Source organism: Mus caroli, unplaced genomic scaffold (assembly GCF_978045245.1).
Source record: "Mus caroli unplaced genomic scaffold, Mus_caroli_1 scaffold_7, whole genome shotgun sequence".
In the NCBI taxonomy this organism is placed as follows: Eukaryota; Metazoa; Chordata; class Mammalia; order Rodentia; family Muridae; genus Mus; species Mus caroli.
Window position 1 is genome coordinate 96,200,454 of NW_028227262.1, and position 14,707 is coordinate 96,215,160.

General features: G+C 44.8%; 1 protein-coding gene across 2 annotated transcripts in view; it reads left to right on the forward strand.

Annotated features, from left to right (window-relative positions):
* Jazf1 (JAZF zinc finger 1) overlaps nt 1-14,707 on the forward strand; it is a 316,738-nt gene that overhangs the window by 267,703 nt on the left and 34,328 nt on the right. For both annotated transcript variants that reach the window (XM_021165549.3, XM_029478835.2), the window contains one exon: nt 5,521-5,717. In XM_021165549.3, the coding sequence (XP_021021208.1) occupies nt 5,521-5,717 (197 nt within the window). The remainder of the gene's footprint in view (nt 1-5,520; nt 5,718-14,707) is intronic.

The window sequence follows — 14,707 nt, forward strand, 5'->3', positions numbered from 1 at the left end:
CTTCCTGAGCCAGACTGTGGAGGTTCAAGCTCCAGCCTTGCATCTCAGCAGCCAGGAGAACCTGGGCTGGGCTGGGACTCTGCAAGGACACATCTGTACCAGGGCAGCCTCCTGACCGTGCGCCGCTCACACTCCCCACCCTCTCATAAAACCCAGTTCTTTTCAGATTTTTCCAAGAAACACTAAGTTTCAAGTGGTCACTTTCATCTTAGGGGCCTCCAGTGTCACTGAAAGCCAAGTGACACCCTCCTAGACCCCCTGAAGAGCACAGGATGAGTGTTTTGGCGAGTGAATGAGATGGCAGTGCATGTCTGCCTAGGTTTCAGAAAAGACTATAAATTTCCCGAGTTTGTGGTTGCAGCTGGTCTCCCTGGAGCAGCAGCTGACATTTCCCCCTGGTGACATTCGTAGTCCGTGCTTAACTGGCCAACTTGAGTGAGCATTGTGGTCTACAGACTTAAAGGGTTTATAATGGAGTCTTGAAAATTTACTTAAGAAATATGAACTTCCCCTCACAATAACAAATATTACTACAAATGACTGTGTTAAATTATGGTCACTTAGACATTTCTGATTTGTAGGAAAATTAAAGTTAATCTTACAACAGCTTCAGTTTCAAAATCAAAACATGACTTTGCTGACCGCAGACTTCTAGGCTGTTAGTCAACAGTAGATGAAGTCCCTAGTGACTACTTTTCTTTTAAAACATTTCATTTCTGTATGTGTAAATATGTGTGTGTGTGTGTGTGTGTGTGTGTGTGTGTGTGTGTGAGAGAGAGAGAGAGAGAGAGAGAGAGAAAGAAAAACCCTAAAAAATCTACTGTACTTGGACCTAGGTAATATTTCTCTTGGGAAAACAAGTTATAAAAGAAACTTCAAAGTGTCTGGTAATTTTGGGCACATGAACCATAATTTTATTATTCTTTAAACTGTGTGAGTAAATTCATTTACTCATTTGCCTGTATCCCATAATTTAAAAATCATTTAGAAATGTTACAAATTTCTGCTGAGATATATTCCTTTTTATAATGTTAAAGAGAAAAGGAAGCCTTTCTCGTCTCCCTCATCCCGTCCTAGTTCCTTCAGAGAGTAGGCAAGGAGCCTGATTTGAATGCTTTTTTCCCACATTAAAAATAAGACTACAAGGTCTATTGACTAATATTTAGCAGCTAATCTTGACGAGGAAAACTGTCCTGAATTGTAGCATTTGCCCATTTCTGTGGTGTAAATATGCCCAATTTCTCGGTTCCCAGCTACCACTGTAATGCTACTGAGCACAGATACTGTAGTATCTTTCCACCCAGTAGACACAGCATTAATGTCAGTGACCTTGAGGTCATAGGTCATAGTAAAATGCCGTAGGATAATTAAGAATCAGTGAATCTTTGTTTTAATACATTTTATTTAATATATTTACATAATTTAATATTTAATAATAGCTGTATTTAACATCCAGTTTATAAAGTTTCTGAAATTAAGTGACTTGCCCTCACAGGTCAGTATCATCAGCTCAAGCCTGCTGCAGCTGGCCCCACAGCAAGGCTGAGGGAAGTGGAGAGAGGACATGGCCAACCTTCTCCAGAATAGGTCTCAGGACAAAGGGGTAGGACCTCCAGGAGCCAGGCAGCCCCACTGTAGCAATTGACTGAGACCTGAAGGACACACCCCCTGGCCACCCTACCAGGTACCATCCCACTCACCACCTATAAGCTTTAGAGGAGTCTCCTCGAGCATCCCCAGACCAAAACCCCCTGAGAACTGTGGGGCACAGCTTTAAAGCACAAACTGGCACACAGTTTTCTGTAGGAGACACTAATTCGGTCTCAAGACCTGACTGGCTTTTGTGCCAGCTCAGGCACTCACCAACCCCAGTGGCCTGGAAGAGGTCATCCCACCACATTAGTAACTGAGGAGTGAGTGTACAGGGTTGGTGATGTGACTTGATCAGTCTTTATTCCAGCTCTGAGTTCTTCCTGTCTCCTGTGATTACTGGGGGCCTTACAGATGGTGTCAGCCCCCTGAGGGAGGCATCTCAGACCAGAGGAGCATGGCCTCCTCAGTTTCTCTCAGCTACAGAATGGGAGTGTTTCCAGCCAAACAGTAGAGAGGGCCTGTCTGTGGGATACCAGGGGGTGCTTGCAGGAGCTGGTCCCCTGGCTAGAGCTGCATCACTATGCCTTCAGTTCTTGACTACTTTATCCTCTTCTCTTCCGAATGGCACCCCCAGATGTTGATGGAATATGACTTAAAGCCTTAGAATTTAATAAGTCTCAAGTCTTCATATAGAGAAAGACTTAGGAGACCAACAAAAGAGGATTGTCAGTTTGAGGCCAGCCCAACTTTATAGCAAGACATCCTTCCCCTCAAAACCAAGTACCATCCAAGTCAATAAAGGGAAGACCCAGGCCCACTGTGTTAGGAAACGGTGTGGCATCCCTGTGGGTGTGTTTATGTGTAGTTACTGGAAGTGCATTATGCAGCTGTGTGTTTGTATATCAGGTTTTCCATGACTTAAGGCTAAGAAAGACTGAAGGAGAGGGGAGTTAGAGGTGATGCTTGGTGCGTGTTTCATGTTTAGTGCTTTATCATGAGCACTGTGTTCTCCACACCTAGAATATACTTAGAAAAAGCAAGCCAAGCCCAACGGTGATGGCACACGCCTTTAATCCCAGCACTTGAGAGACAGAGGCAGGCAGATCTCTGTGAGAGCAAGGCCACACTGGTCTATAGAGTGAGTTTCAGGACAGTCAAAGAAACCCTGTCTCAAAACCTACTCCATCCCCAAAAAGCAAAGCAATTGTCAGCAGCAGCCTAACCTATCCACTTGGGTGACTGTGGTTGGGAAAGAAGATATTGTGGCTACAGTTGCTTCATAGCTGAGCTAAAATGGGCATTTACTTTTAAAGTTACCCTGACTTACTGACACCTTTGTCTTCTATTTTTATTTGTGAGGTATTGATACATTTTAAACCAAAGAGAAAGTGTGGAGAACTCCCTTGTATTTTGGCCAGTTTCTACCTGACACTAAATATACCCTCTCTGGGCCCCTTCCCAACAGCCACTCTGTGGGTGAAATTTCTGCTCACTCAAGTTATTTTAGAAACAACTCAAAGAATGTGTTAGAGAGAGAGGCTGACCAAGTCCTACGACAGCACACTGTGGTTCTTTGTAGACTAGCAGCTTCTGAGCCACTTGCTACATTCCAGGTGGCTCACCACATTCAGTCCTCACACAGAGCTCTGGAGTCCACTATCAAGTGTGAATCTGCTGCAGATCAGATTACAGGAATAGGAGTTCCCTTGCCACCGGAGGCCCCACTCACAGTCAGAGCTCTTGTAGCAGCCAAACATGGACCTGCTGTCTAACAAGGATGTCCATTTACAAAGCCCTATCCAGACAACCAGACTTCCTATGAGTGTATACAGATGGTGATGTAGGACCGGGCTTACAGTTATCACTTAAGAATGTTGACATGTCCGCTTAGCAGGTTTCCAATTAAGCAAAGATCAAATTCTGCCATAGAAAGAGAATGGTGCATCTTCACTTGCAGTCGTTGCATGCTGAGCATCCCTAACTCCAAATAGTCCAAAATCTCTAAGCTTCAGACTTTCCTATTAGTGATGCTCAACTGATAGTGTTTATGCAAATATTCTAAAACTCAAAGCCCTTTTAAATCTTCTGATCTGAAACACATCAGATAAGAGCTTACAAGCTTCAGTCTCCTTCTGCACACAGCAAGGCAAAGGTCTGGAAGGCTTATATTACTTTGCCTCAAGTCACATAGAAAGTAACCCAACAGGGTTTAAGCCTGGCTCTTGTGACTCCAAATACCACATTCTTAGCTAAAATACAAGTTATATACTTTTTTCTGCCCATGAAATACTTATGTTTATCTTACCATGTGAGTTACCCACCACTGAGTACAACTGGTTTTCCTGGAAGAAGCTGTGGTTATATTTTGGTCTTGTCCACTCCCTGGCACACAGCACACCCCAGTTTGAGATACTTAGCACTGGGCTAGTTAGTGGTTCTACTTGAAATAATAAAAGGAAACCACAGTTCATTGCCTTTTCCCCTGAGCATCTATATTTTGAATAGAGGTTTTGAGGAAGCCAGGAAAGCAATTGAAGAACCGAGGAACCAGCTTTTCACTTGAGAATAAGCCAGTTCAGGCTCCTGGGTGCAGACAGTCCTCACTGCACCCAGTTCCTCTCTCAGTCACTGTTATGTAAATGATCCCTATATTATAGCACTGAACCCAAGGACCTGGTCAGAGTGTGGCCAAAGTTCCTGTACAGCACAGTGTAGAAAAGTCCATTTGTGTATCTGAATCTTGTTTCCTGAATCATTTACGAATGGGCCATCTTTGTACCAAATATAAAAGTAGGAATTAGGTTTTTTTAAAGACACTGGAACAGTATTGCTGTTGTTTCGTTGTATATGTAATTGACTCTAAGAACCATATGTTAACTTCCAAAATTTCATAGCATATTGAAGAAAAACACTCAGGAATTTTTTTTAGCAGCATGTTAAGTACATGTGGTAAGATGCCACAATGAAGTACCATGGAGTCAGACTGCAGCTGACAAGGAAGACTTGAGAGGTACTGTAGTGCCACTTCTTGTCCTAGTTAGACATATGTGTCTGTTATAACCTGGATGCTTTCATATTCTGTAATCACCATGCTCATCATGACAACATCCAGAAATGCACCTGACAAAGTCTAATGCTATTAATACGGAAAATATTTATTTTTTAGGTAAAGACTACCATTTCCAGATTGTTGCACGGACTCTGAAATGTTAGCTTACACAGGACTAAGAGCACAAACATTGGAACAATACCTCTCATGTCCACATGGGCCATGCAGGACGTAAGGCCTCCTTTCTGAGTAGGAAAATCACAAGTTAAGCAGGCCTGTGGGGAGGGAGCTTCCACCTCACCCTGTTCTCAGGCCTCCTCTTAACTCTGCGTGGTCTGGTGAGCACAGGCATTCTGCGGCTGCTGGCCTAGCCAGGGATGCCACAGTGTGCTAAAACCTCAAGTAACCAGTAACTCTCACTAGGAGAGTCAGAGCAAAAAGCAGTTAAAGGGAGCAGATAGACAGACGACACCATAGCTGTTGAGCTTGGGTCAGTGGTTTGAGCACTGAGCACTATCTATCATCCTTTACAAGAAGGAAGCCCCCAGCTTGGGGATGGCCCAGGATTTAAGGATGGGTGGGTCTCCTCCAAGTGGGAGGAGAGAGAGAAGCTCCCAGGAGAAAAGCTCTTGAAACAGAAAGCCTCAGGGTAGGCACAGATTCGTACTGAGGTTTCCTGCCAAAGCTATGGGCCCTATTCGGAGGAAACTCAAAAGCAACGAGCTAGAAGGCCACTCCATTACACAGGAAAGGGCAACCTTTCATGAGACTTGATGACCTGCTACCAGGTTTTTCCCCAGGGCAGAGCATCTGTCAAACTTTACCGTCATGTGTCTTCTTCCAAGGCCTTGGCTGATCACTTGCAACTCTCATTTCAGATTCATGACAGATGCCGCCCGCCGAGAACAGGAATCTCTGAAGAAGAAGATTCAGCCGAAGCTTTCACTAACCCTGTCCAGCTCCGTGTCTCGAGGGAATGTGTCCACTCCACCTCGACATAGCAGTGGCAGCCTTACTCCCCCTGTGACCCCGCCCATCACACCCTCCTCTTCATTCCGCAGCAGCACTCCAACAGGTAAGCCCCTTAGCTGGGGACACAGACCCACAGCTCAGATCCTTTCTTCACCTTACTTTGTCCACTCATTTATTTGTTACCTGTAAGCCATTATAGAGTATGTGCCTGACTGCAGTGATGATGGGTTTACAGGTTTTTAAGACCTTATCGTTATTGTGTGTGAACTGACAGCCTTGTTTAATCTGCTCATGTTTCTGCCTGGGACAAGGGTAAGGTGCCATGCCGGTTCATCCGTACACATGGGCCACTGGGACATTCCTTACATTTGTCTCCCGATTTTTGCTTATTCTTGAAATTTTTCTTAAATGAGGAACAAAATCACTGGCTCCTACCTGTCAGAGAATGAGCTGCAGAAGTGAGCAAGCCCCATTTCCACCATACCTTGGTAGATGTCAGCGATGATTAAACACTGAGGCAGGATCAGAGCTGAAGATGAAAACTCAATTCCTGCCTAAAGCAGCCTGTAGGCTAGGAGGCTTGTAGGCCTGACAACTGAGTTTCTCAATACATCTTGGCTGAGTTAATTTGTTTGCCACAGCATCCTTCTATCTCACCAGGTTGGGAGCATCCAAGAGGGCACCGGAGGCCCTGAGTTGCTCATGTTCTTCACTTCAAGGCAGCAGTGTAAGGCAGGCACTGGGGACTGGGAAGGTCTTTCTTTGCTTTATCTGAGAAGCAGACTCCCTCCCCTCCCACTGTAGGAACATGGACTATCACTGATCACAGAAGTACACATGAGTACAATGCCATGTCACCTAGAACTCAGTGACGTGAGCAGCTCCAGCTCAGCTGGCACCGGAGGAAGAGCTCATAGGAAGAGCAGTGCAGTCAGTAAGGCTCGTTGGGGAAGGAGTGTCACTGGAAAGGGGGCAGGAAGTATGTCCCACTGTACAACAGCCACGTGTGGGGGAGCCTGTATACCCCACAGCAGGCAACACTGCAGACAGAAGAGGAAACTGAGGTGGAGGCGGGGCCCAGGGATCATGTTTGAGATTCTGGTCAATCCTAAGAGAAAAGTCACTTGGGATGGCACCAGCGTCCCTTTGGCATTGCCTCCCTGACTGAGACCTGCAAATCCCATAGTTCCTTGTCTTGTTTCCTCTCAAGGGAAGTGCCCAGAGTTCTACTCCTCATTCATTAATTCACAAAATATTGTGGTAATGAACTCCCTGGAGTCTGGGAAGATGCTAAGTTCAACAGAGTTAAAGTAGGGTCCTTAGTGTTCATGATCGCACTGCAAAGAAGACCCTGGAGAGTTCCCAGTCTTCCTGACTGTAATGGGGGGACTTTTATCTCATGGTGGATGGACATCCTCAGTGCAGCCATGATTGAGCACTTTGAAGACAGAAAAGCTGTACAAGCCAGGGACCAGAATTTCCTGTGAGCTCTTTATTCATAAATGTCATTACCCTAAGCAGGTCACAGAATGCTGGAGCTCACCAGATGTTAAAGGCCTGGCATCGGTTCGATGTCTTGGGTCATGGGGGTGTGGCCTCAGGATGCTCTTGCATTCTGTTCTGTGAACACCGGCTTTCAGAGCCTTCGAGTGTTATCTACCATGTAAGTCTGAAGAGTGGCAGAAATGGTGGGCATGGAGAGTGCTGGGTCCTTTTCCCTGTGGCTCCTTATAGTAGTTCCTCAGATGGGAAGTGAATTGTGGGGCCAGCAGTCTCCAGCAGAATGTTTCCTACTTGAGGAAATGTAGACTGTGACTCACGGCCAACATCAGGTAAACTGGACTGCCCCAATTAGTAACAGACTCCCTGATCCCTATGAAAACCAGGACAGTTCGAAGTGAGAGCTTATTATTTTTCATGTAAGAATGTTTGCAAGAAATGGAATCATTTCTTTTTCTTTGGCCATAAAGAAATTTTTATGACACCCTGTCCATTTTAGCAATTCCCCACCAAAAGAATTAATTTATGTCGTGGGAAAGATGTATCATTTTCAGTCTGTCAGGATCACCATTAAGTTATTTGCTGCTTGAAGAACATTCCACATAAACATCAAAAATCAGCAGAGGAAATGGTTTCTTAAGCCCCTGCCCTGCACAGTTTTGGCTGTGGGTGTTTTCCCTGTTCTGAATGTTATTTTACCTGTAGTGAGGGGATCAGCCTTGTGCTTGACTCATGTGGTTCTAGCCGTTTCCATTGCCAGGTTATAAATAATATCCTGCAGCTCCACCTCCTGAGCCTGCTCTCCCAGCTCCCACAGTCAAGGTGCAGTCCTGGGTTGGAAATAGTGGTCACTTTGTAGAACATTTCATTTATAGATATTTTAAAGTTCTGCTCTCTGAACAGCCTGGAGCCTGGTTTGGGCATTGACATTAGCTTCCCAGTCTCTCAGAGAATCTGCCACCACAGGGACAGGTGAGCAAGGCATGTCTCAGTGAGAGTGAACACTTCCATTACACGGGCCCAAGTTACAATCACAGAGATAGAGAAATATAAAGATGACAATTCGGTTCCCTGAAAGCAAGGTGTCAGAATAAACCCATTTTTGTCCTGTAGAAATGACAGTATCAGAATAGTTTCTAAAGGTGGAGGCAGTTCACAGTCCTGTTTACTGTTCATGCTCACTGCATTCTTTCTGGGTGGTTCTGTGATCAGCCCTCCAGCAGGCCCTCGGAGTCAGCACTGCTGTCCCCAAGTGTGGTGAAGGAGATCTGCCACTCTGCACTCCCGTCCGTGGCTGTCTTTGCAGAGAATATGCTCTTTCTGGTTTGCCAGGATGCCCTAGTAAGCAGTAATATGCTGAGATCCTTAAAACATTCATTGTTGCTGTCATCGTTATTTTGAGTCAGAGTCTTATTTAGGCTAGGCTGAACTAAACTTTCTATGTAGCCAAGGCTACCCTTGAATTCTTCATCCTCCTGCGTCTTCCCCAGGATTGCTGGAATTATAAATGCACACCACCATAGCCAGGGTGCTCCTTTGATATTGTTCCTGTAGTGACTGGTGTTCAGGAGTCTGGGAGCTCCACATTAGGACTTATTGTCTATGGCCCTCCTAAAAGTTCCTTGCAATCACACCATGTGTCTGTGCTGTGTGCACGTGCGTGAGTGTATGCTTGTGTGTATCAGAGGACAACTTTCAGGGGCCATTCTCTATATTCTGTGGGTCCTGGGGATTGAACTTGAATCTTCAGGCTAGGCCTAAGTGCCTTTACTTGCTGACCCATCTTGTTAGCTCTTGGCCAACTTTTGATCTTTGTTTTGATTGAGATATGAGTGTTTGCAAACTGAAACTCCGTTTTGTGAGTATATCACACTCTGGAGAGGACTTAAGAACCTCCGTGCAGAAAGTTCTGGCAGAGTTGTTAAATGGCGTCTTGACACAGGGCATTGTCATCAGTCCTGGGAAACCTTGCTAGGATAACACAGGAAACTGGTCAGAGGTCTCCGATGCACTGCTTTAGTGGCAGGGCTATGAACCAAAGTGGACTTGGGGTGCGTGTCAGCCTCATCTTCACGCAGCAGGCATCTCACAGCTGTGCAGTTCAGAAGCAATGATAGCAGAGGCTGTCCTCTGAAATGATTCTTTCATTGTCTTTCACTGACCTTTTTAGAAAGACTGCCTTACCTCAGAAGTCACACAATTATGGCATACTATTTTGGGGAATTATGAGGAGTATTTTAGACAGGTCTTATGATAGCCAAAGCCACCCTCAAACTCACTGTGTAGTTTAAGACAACTTTAATCTCCTGATCCTCTTGCCTCAACCTCCCAAATGCTGAGATCACAGATGACACCTCCATGCCTGCCTGCTTAAAATTCTTATTAGACCTTCAGCTCGCAGCTGAGCCAGCCAACCCAGCAGTTTAACTGGATTCTGCAAGTCTGAAAACCCAGGGCATATAAAGGCCCTAGAACTGTGGCTCGCCCTCAGCCAGCCAGTGCTCTTTCTACAGCACTCACTGCTCACACCACTGGCTCTAGTGTAATGAGTTCGATTAAGGTTCTATCTTAGGGTGATCAGATTCCAGAGAACTGGTACTTGCATATTCATTATTACATACAAGCTAGTGACACCTCAAAATTGGCCAGGGTGGTAGAGTTTATACACATACGCTTGTCAGGCACTATGTATCGTTACTTTACTGTCATATCCTTTCAGTGTCTGAGTTCTCTGATCTGTTCTTCATTCACAAGATCCTAGTCTAGATCGAATCTATAAAGAGACCTAAAATATTCAGTGGTCTCCAATTAATAAAGAGTAACCAGAGGAGTGCCCAGCAGCCGGTCACAGCAACATCAAAGGTCCCCATCAGTGGGATGGGAAGGTCTTCACATTGCATTGGTGAATGCAAGTGGTCGGTAAGATGACTAATAGACTGATATTACTGCAGGAATCTCTGTACTGTTTTAGTTTATTTCCTGTTCCTTTTAGTAGGCTCCTTAGTGTTTCTTTATGGTGTTTTTACAGGAAGTTGTTCAAATGACAGAGATTTTTTAAATTGCAGAAGTTCCTAAATCACAGCAAGTTATTTTTAAAAATATGATATTGAACTAGTGAAATGGCTCAGAGGGTAAGGGTGCTTGTCACCCAGCCTGAAGACCTGTGTCCCATCCCAAATCCCACAGGGTGGAAGGAGAGAACCGATTCTTGCAATTTGTCCTCTGACCAGCACACATATGGTACGACTCATGGGATGTGCCCACACACATGCACACAAGACAAGAAATAAGTGTACAACAATTTTAAAAAGCAAAATAGTCATTTTTCCTGAGGGTGAAAAAGACTCTATGATACAGACTTCCAGAATGAGCTGCTAGGATTTTGCTCAAGGTATTTGGAAGTTTCTGTTGAGTAGAGGTGCAATGGGCTCTTTTCCCATGCCTTTAGTTTCAGAAATCAAAATAAAATTTCCATAAGCGCAAAAAAGCATCAAAACAAAAGCCAAGCAGAAAAAGTCAAGGCCCAAGCCAGTGCAACACAGCGCAGCCTACCCCAGCCCAGCAGCGGAGTGTGGACTACAACATAGAGAAGACCCTGTCTGACAATGAGACATGAGAAGGAGATACTTGCTGCCAACAGAAGGTTGCGATCTATTACAAACATGGGAAGCTCTAGTTTGGGCTAACAGGCCCTGTATTGAAGAGTGGACTGTCTGAATGGAGCCTAAGAAACCTTCCTAAAATCTTCCTGTGGAGAAGTTGGATTGGTTAGTCATAAACGCATTGCCCTGTTGCTCTGTTGTTGTCAGAGCCTCTGTCCAGCCTGCTTGTGTTGGGAACCACTGCAGACCCTCTCCTGGCTGGAGATGTGTCTGTCAGCTTGTTTACATCCTGCTGTGTCTTAATCTTTCTCCCTTCTGCTTATGAAACTAACAGGAGCTGAATTTATTGCCTGAGAATCTAGTCTCTCACAACTTACTCTGATCTCTGCCATCTTGTTCTCTTCTTCTGCATCCCTATACTGGGGAAGAAACCCTAGGGCCGCCCGCATGAGAAGCACAGCCCGGGCCATACCCCAGCTGTGGCGGATGACTTAACATCTGCTCTCTTCTCAAAGTGTTAGGAGAGTCAAGTAGACAAAGAAATAGGGTTCCACCCAGGTTATATAACTACTGCTGGATACCACCTAGAAGCCTTCCCACACAACGTTGTTCTTAAACAGAAGAAACAACCAAACCCATGGGCCGTGTGATCTGTAGCGATAACAGTGTGTTATATATACTTAGCACTTTATAATGTACAATATTCTCTTTCATCAAGTAATTTGTTTTTTGTTAATACTTGATAAGACACATTATTAATACCAGGTTAAAGACAAAGGGGCTTAAATAACTTTCTCACATTAGCTGTTTCCCAAGCAGGTTGGCCTCCGTTTCCCACAGCACTGGGATCTTTTCAGCGGACATATTTATTAGTATTGAGCATTCAGAGAACCATAAGGCTTCTCTGTGTGTTAAAACATTCATTCCTCAGTAGAATCCAGTTGAAAACACGTTGAAAAACAGTGACTGCAGTGTATGTATGCAAGGGTAACTGGCCAGCCACAGCCTATAAGACGTGACGGAGGTGACAGGCAGGCCTTCGGTGCCTCTCCTATGAAGATGTATGTATGATAGTGAGTATTCAAGTAGTACAGACTGTACACTTGCCTGCGTGGAGCCAAACACAAACTCCAGAGGAAAGAGGACAGGGTGGCATCAGGGAGAAATCCGTGTGGGGCCTTTATAGCCCCAGATCATTCTAGAATCTCAGCTTAGGGAACTGAGAAGCAGGCTTAGATATGTTGACAAAGCTGGTGTGTCAATCTAGAGTTTTCTGGGTGTTGGGGCTAAAGTAGTGAGAGCCCTTCCTGTCAGAAAAGTCTGGGAGGTAAGTGGCCTTAAGCTTTTCCAAACCTCAGTTTCCTCCTGGTGTAGTGGCAGCAATGCCTGCTTTACTGTGAGGCTCTGTCCGTGCAATGAGAACAGGGAGCAACTGTGGCAGGCCTCACTCTACCCTTAGACCCCCTGCACTGGTAAATAAGCCAGTGTTGCCAGTGTTCGGGGACCTCTGGCTGTCAGAGGTGAGTATGGCTGCTGTGCTATGGTCAGGCTGCTTTGAGCTTCTTGAAGTAGCTATGCACATTTTCAACACAAAGAAGACATTTTTTGCCCTTAACTGAAAGGACAGACAGTATTTCACTAGTGCTGGCCAGGACTGCTTGTGTGTGTTTATTTTTGGTCTGTATTAACCTCAGAGAGGGCTGGTGCCAGGAGCGTGCAGTACAGGTGGGATCCGCTAATGACCTGTTCTGGCATAGCACAGTTTCAGGGGAAGGCAGGCTTACCCTTTCCTTGTCAGAAGGGATGCAGGGTGCATCTAAAGACTTCATAAGACCAAAGAAAGCATAGACAGTTTGGACTTTATCAAAACTTTTTGTGTTTGTTTATTTATTTATTTGTTTGTTTGTTTATTTAATCTGTATGAGTATTTTGCTTGCATGTATATCTGTGCATCCCATGTATGCCTGCAAAAGTCAGAAAAGGATATCAGGTCCCAGGGACGAACATTACAGACAGCTGTAGTTTCTGGGACTCGAACACAGGTGCTTTGCAAGAGCAGCAAGTGCCTTTAATAACTGCAGCTAACTCCCCAGCCCTTAAAAAGTGCTTAAAGAATAGTATTGTGTAATTGAGAAAACAAACAACAGAATCAGAAAAAAATATTAGTTCACCATAGCAAGAATTCTTACAACTCAGTATCAGAAACAGATGACACTATTGTGACCTTTCCTCACCCAGGAATGGTAGGAAAACGGGTTGTGGGTTTACAAATGTCTAGATCCTCTTCTGTTATCTTAGGATCATAGCAATAATCCCGGTAGTTGAGCTTCAAAGAGAGCAGGAGGCTGACTGTCCCTCTCAGATTCTCACTCACTGTCCTCACCCTGTGCCCTCGCTTGAAGGTGATGCCCACAAGGGCTCATTTACCACCAGAGTCAGGAAGTGGAGAGCTTTTTCTTCCCCACCTTTGGGTGTTTTACATTTCAGTTTCCCATTAAGAAGTGATAGTGCTGAGGGCTGGAGAGATGGCTCAGTAGTTAAGAGCACTGACTGCTCTTCCAGAGATCCTGAGTTCAATTCTCAGCAACCACCTGGTGACTCACAGCCATCTGTAATGGGATCTGATGCCCTCTTCTAGTGTATCTGAAGACAGCTACAGTGTATTCATATAAATAAAGAAATCTAAAAGGAAGTGATAGCACTGAATACCTACTTAGGAAATTTTATACTGAGGTCATAGTGGCGTATAAAGGACATCACAGTATTCAGGACCATAGTCATAAATTCACTTCATTCAGAGCATTCATTGACCACAGCATCTCAAAGAGGCCCTGACTGGGAAGAACAGGGGTTGTTGTCCCTCTAGTCACCTGAGGAGGACGAGGCTAACAAGGTTAGTCTTCTCAGGGGTACAAAACAATGATATGGGCCTGGCAGTTCCTCTAGGCATTTATCCAGTGGGATGAGAGGATCTGGCCACAGGAGCCAGGTACAGAGTAGCTGTGTTCTTAGTGGCCCCAGAAGACCCTTGGCCACATGTACAGCCAGACAGTGACATACTATCTCTCAGCAGTAAGGAGCAGAACTACGGGTGTATCACCGACAGGCTTGAGTCTCAGAAACATGCTACACAGAGGGAAAGAAGACATAAAGAACAGAGGAGTTCAAGGACCTTCAAACCTCTCTGCTGTAGAAATGAGGTTAGTTCAGCCAGAGCCAGGGCCATACAACAAGAATCTTCTGGGATGTTGGATATATTCTACACTTTTTCTGGGCCATTGATTATACAAATGTATGCATTTGCCAGGGTGCATCTCACCATTAGTGAGTGTTATCCTGCTTCCTGGGCTCCCTGAAGCTGCAGGTACCATTTCCCTGCTACAGACAGCCCACGTGAGAACAAAGGAACTCAGTACAAGCAGCAGAGGGGCTGTCAGGCTCTCTGGCATTTGCTTCCCTCTGAAGGACAGTAAGCAAGACCCTTAGTGTTCCTCACTTAGGAACATCACTAAAGGAGTAGCATGAACAAAGAAAGCAATCTCAAGTGAGAGACTGCGGAGAAAAGGTGAGGGGTGGAGAGAGCTGCCAAACCGCCTCACGGAACTATCTTACAGAAAATCCATGAGTGGCTGAAAGTGTTTAAGTGCCTAGATTTTGCAATATTTAAAATATTTTGTGTCCTGTGACAAAAAGAATACTTTGTTATATTGAGAAATTTACAAGAAAGAAAAACTATCTATTTCAGCCTGTGTCCAAAGAATCCTCAAAGTGAACTTGGTATGATGGCTCTGCTCACACAGGTTAATCTCAGAGTAATGAAAAATGTTGCTAATTTAACTTGTGATAAAACTGTTTCGAGTACAACCATTTTAACACCACTTTTCCATGTTTGTTAATATTCATGCAGTGCTTCCATACTTAACACTTTATGTTTAGTTATAAAGCTAAATTCCATCTCCACTATTAGCTGTTATTGTTTAATCAAAACCAA